This window comes from Penaeus japonicus, unplaced genomic scaffold, assembly GCF_977035675.1.
Source record: "Penaeus japonicus unplaced genomic scaffold, GWHDUDI00000001_assembly GWHDUDI00000005, whole genome shotgun sequence".
NCBI lineage: Eukaryota > Metazoa > Arthropoda > Malacostraca > Decapoda > Penaeidae > Penaeus > Penaeus japonicus.
The window spans coordinates 20249949-20254948 of NW_028234407.1; the positions used below are offsets into that span (position 1 = coordinate 20249949).

General features: G+C 35.2%; 1 protein-coding gene across 16 annotated transcripts in view; it reads left to right on the top strand.

The window, feature by feature from the left end:
- Window positions 1–5000, top strand: part of Hipk (Homeodomain interacting protein kinase) — a 51355-nt gene that overhangs the window by 12967 nt on the left and 33388 nt on the right. For 8 of the 16 annotated variants that reach the window (XM_043032869.2, XM_086537153.1, XM_086537151.1 and 5 more), the window contains 3 exons: window positions 130–333; window positions 3331–3427; window positions 4032–4263. In XM_043032869.2, the coding sequence (XP_042888803.1) occupies window positions 3392–3427; window positions 4032–4263 (268 nt within the window). In that variant the 5' untranslated portion in view covers window positions 130–333; window positions 3331–3391. The remainder of the gene's footprint in view (window positions 1–129; window positions 334–3330; window positions 3428–4031; window positions 4264–5000) is intronic. The other 8 variants (XM_086537149.1, XM_086537146.1, XM_086537148.1 and 5 more) reach the window with 1 other exon arrangement.

The following is a 5000-nucleotide window of genomic DNA, read 5'->3' on the forward strand; positions in this document are numbered from 1 at the left end:
ATTTTCAGTTTTTAATATTGTAAGGAAAAATAAACATGTATTATCTGTTTTGACATAACATATGTATTGATGGGTATGTAGTGTTCTGGCCTAACCAGTAATGTGTGTGTGTTTGTTGGTGTGTTGCAGGGAATGCATGACATGTTCATCTCTCCGGCGGGAGGTGAGCCCAGTGCAGTCTTGCATGCCCCTGCCAATTCTGGACAGTGCCTGCAGAGGAAGCGAAAGTTGGATCAGACTACCAGTGACTACCCCAGTGCTGCGTCAAGCTATACAGTGACCCCTGTAGCAGCACCAGCACATACTATAGCTGCTAAACATCTTTCTCATCAGGTAATTCTTATGTTGAGAAATATCAGTGGATAGCTTTTGGTTTTCAGACAGGAATAATACTAACAAATTTGCTGTGCTATACATTATTTTTGTATAAGATATTTGAGGAACTTTTACATTACCTTTAATTTTGTTATAGTTGATAACAGGAATGAAATTACAGGATTGATAATAATTATTCATCAGTAGTTATTTTCTTAGGTGCATTTTTGTACATATGAAAATTTATCTAAAAAAAATTGTCAAATTTGAACTTGTCATGTAATACTTTGTTGGCAGACGTGAGGTCACAGTTCCTTTGTAATTATATTCTACAGACGTATAAAGTTCTTCCCCTTCGAAGAGTTAACAAGTAATGGCCAGTATCATCTTATGGAATAGAATAACAATTTTTCTTTCTCTAACATTATATAATTTTTGTCTTGGTTTGTCCAATCTCATTTTGGTACCAGTGGTCTCCATTTTAGTTTTATGCTACATTTTATCAAAATAAAGTACCATATTACAATTGAGAGAATGCAAAACTTGATATATTATCACTTATATGTAGAGTTTTAGCCTACCATTCATTTCCTACCCATATCAGGCAAAGTTTTACCACCAACAAGGTATTGGAGTTACACAATACAGGCAAAGACTTGGCTCATGCTTTTATATATTCTTAAAAACCTCAGTCTGCTGTGTCTTTGATACCTTCTGGCTGAGCAGTTAAAGAATTCCAAAATGTTGCAGATACATCTAAGGGGCTTAAAAAATCATGGTTTCATATGAGTATGAAGATAGTTTCATGGCCCATTTTTTCAAATCTGCAGTTTCAAAGCCGTTTTCATCCCCCTGATTCAATTGGGTGAAAATAGGAAATTCTTGTATTTGTTTACATTATTTTCACAAGTGAAGAAAAATGTGTCTACACAAATGGAACTCTCATGTTTATATACATGTATAATGATATCAAATATATGTTTTGAGGGAGAGATCATGATGTAATACGATGTCATCCTGCAGGAGTAAAATAATCCCATGATGTGATATCATATATGTGGCGCCAGTGGGTTGAAGGGGCCGCAACCTTTGTTGATTTTTTTTAGCTCATGGTTCATAAAAAAAAAAAGTAAAACGAAGAAGGAATTAGAACTGTCCTTTAAGGACTGAGCATAAAGAAGTTTGTAAAATTCCCAATAGATAGTGAAATGAAGTTATGCTTTTGCATGACATATGTGGACATCACACAAAACTTAAAATTTTTAAGTGGTGATCATCCTCTATTATTTCAAAAGCTAATCATTTTTCATTGATAGCAATTTACTTGTTGCTAGATAATATTAAATGATATTGTACCCTATTAGTCACAAGTGACTGATTGTAGGTTTTCTGAGAAATTTTGAAAGCAAAATTTATTAATCTGAGATTTGTGACTTGTGGTAGGGTGTTGTTGGTCGTGTGGGAATTATGCAGATGACGTGATGTAGTTGTGAATGATTTATAGATTTCACTTAGTTGCATCCATTTTATTTCTACCCTGAAATGAAAGATATTTGTACGTCTTACTCCATATCAGAAAGAGATGATGCCCCTAAAGAATCATGGAAATATTCCAACAACTGCTCCTATTTATTAGGGAATAATTGTGCAAATACTGGTAACTTTAATGTGAATATAATAAAAAATAATCAGCATAATCAATAATAATCTTTCATAGAATATAATCAAAATCAGTGATGCATCTACTATTGTTCTGATCATTCATAAGTAACTGTGCTGCCTACAGCAATGACTTGGTGATAGTTGCCAGAATAGTTACTAGAATAGTAAAAAATGTAAATGCAGGGGAATATCACCTCTGATTGACACAGAAGGCTCATAGCTGCCACATACACCCCTCTTACATATACACCCTTGTCCCATTAGGCCCCACATAGACATTGAAATTGTGTTGGGTAGAATGAATACTTGTTGGAGATGGTTCCTAAGATGGTACAGTGATTTTCATCCATGCTATTCAAAAGGGTAACAAAAGAGGTTTTGTAATTTAAAATTTTCTTTGATAAAGCCAACAGAAATATGCATACATTTGTAACTACAATATGTATATGCAAACATAGCTGTGTGTGTATATTTGGCGAAACAACATGACATCATAAGACATCATCTGTCATGCCGGTAATATTCTGATGACATGATATCACATCTGTTGTGAATGGGTTAAGGAGATAATGTTTGGGTTATTTATCTGCAGATTAGACCTCAAGTTTCACAAAACAGAATAAGTGTGAGACAAGAATCATTACCTGTGACACCGATAGTTAGATATTTAAGTTTTTACTGACCAAAAGTATGAGTACCAAACCCCATGACAGTTTATGAAATGGTGATGTTATGATGGTGTTAGATTTATGGTTCCATTTTTAAAGTTAAAACTATGAAGGCTCTTGAAACACCGGTAAGAACAGCTCATGGTTATTTTTTTATTATTATTATTACATAGTGTTCATTTTGTGAATATCTGAAAGAGATCTTAAAATTAATGTTTATGACAAACCCAGTTTGGACTGATCAAGTGTGCTGTTTTTATAACCCAAATATTCATATGATTTTTTTTGTGAGACTATTTGATAAACAAAATTCCCATGCTAAGTTAGCCTGATGTGTTATTTTAATATATGCTCAAACCATGTCTATAGGTTCATGCCATCCCTAATTTGAATCTTCTTCTGTATTAAGCCTAGCTGCTGTCTTCAATTATATATTTGGAGGATGTATTTTACCTCTGTACTGGGGAAATTATGGTTTCCAGCATACTAAATGGTATCACCTTAGTATTATATACTACCTTAGGACCCATGTAGCTGACCAAACTTGAATGTAAGAACTTATTTCATATTTTTTTGAGGCCAAGACCATTTTACTTTGCCATGTTTAAAACTCTCAAGTCTATAGAGTGAGTGGTGCCAGGAGGAGAAAAACACAATGTTTTTATCTAAATCTCTTCCATTTCAGTTGTATTCAGTCTTTAGTTACTGTTTGAGCCGGCACAAGTTTACGATCTTTCCACCCGCTAATGGAAGTGATTTTTAGAGTTCAGCCATATACTTCGGTAGGATATCTTTGTTTTCTTTGCCTTTTTGCTCATCCAGATTGCTCCAAATTGTGCTGTGCGGCTTCTTAAAAAAATGTGGGCCTCTTATAATAACATATATGTTCTATATTCATCCTATTGGATTTCTCTGCAAGGATCCCCTCAGCCTGTTCCTTCAGGTTGTCTGCTACTTCTTCTCAAAAAGATTAATGATTTGTACCAAAAATACATGATTAGTAGATTCAAAATGCAACATAGATATGTGTTTGATTTAACTCTTTTTATTTCTCTTGAATGTTGTAACTATTGTCTTTGTCTCTTTCTATCCTATCTGTGGTAAATAATTGGGTTTGGTATTAGAGATGATGTCCCAAATACTGATTCATTTGATGAATACATCTGTCTTGAGTTTTTGTGAATATTTGTTCTGGAAACTGTGATGGGTTTCATGAAGCATACTTCAAAGGTGTCCTTGTTTTTTTAATAATTAGTAGTTTCCATTTTATTTTTCCCATCTTACCTTTAAGGTCCGGTATGCATCTAATGCAAAGCTTGCTGTGGTTGTAATTTGTTTTTTTATTGAACAATCAAAAAATAATCTTATTTTATTTTACTCTTACAGACTGGTAGTCTATATAGTGATGGCGTGACCTTAAGCCAAGCAAAACAGCACCATCAACAGCAGCAGCAGCTGCAGCAACAACAGCAGCAGCAGCAACAACAGCAGCAGCAACAACAGCATCAGCATCAGCATGGGCAGCAACAACAAACTCACAAGATTAACAATAACAGCACCAACGCTTCATCAGGACATCACCACCATCACCATCATCACCACCATCACTCAGCCAGAGGTTAGTGAATTCTCTCTATTTTTTAAATCCTGCTCTGAAGGGTATTTTTTGTGGGAACAGATCACTTTTATACTATATTTCTTTCTTTTTTCTTTGTCTTTTTCTTTTTATTTTCTTTAATTACAAGCTAGCTATGTTAATTAGTATTGCTAATATATATAGATCAGTATACATACTATAACTCTATAAAATAATAGAAAACACATCTTAACCCACACAGGACGGGTGGTACAGCATGTGTACCGCTCATTCAAAAGCCCAGTTGCCGGGCGGCACAGTATTGTGCCAGCCATATTCAATTGATTTAGGCCTAATAATTCGAACGCCCCGGCATTTGGACATTCAAGGCTAGAATTCCCCTGTCGGGAATGGGTTAAGATGCCCAGCCCAGGCTAGACATATTAACCCATTCACGACGGGGGCATTCCAGCCTTGCATGTCACAATGCCGGGGCTCTTGAACGCATAGGCCTAAATCAGTTAAATAAGCGATGCCATATCGCGTCCCCAGCGAACAGGCCTAATATGCGCGGTACAGTGTTGTACCACCCGTCACGAGAGGGTTAAATTGTGGTTTGTCTTGGAAGGGTCAAATGAAGTCATAGTTTTAAAGGGGATTTTTGTTTTAGCAGAAATTTACTGTAATTGGATTTCTTTACAAGGTTTGGCTTGCATTTTTAAAGCTTCTAAGTATTCATGGTTCAAATGCTGAGTTTCTTTTTAATATGTGTGTCTTTT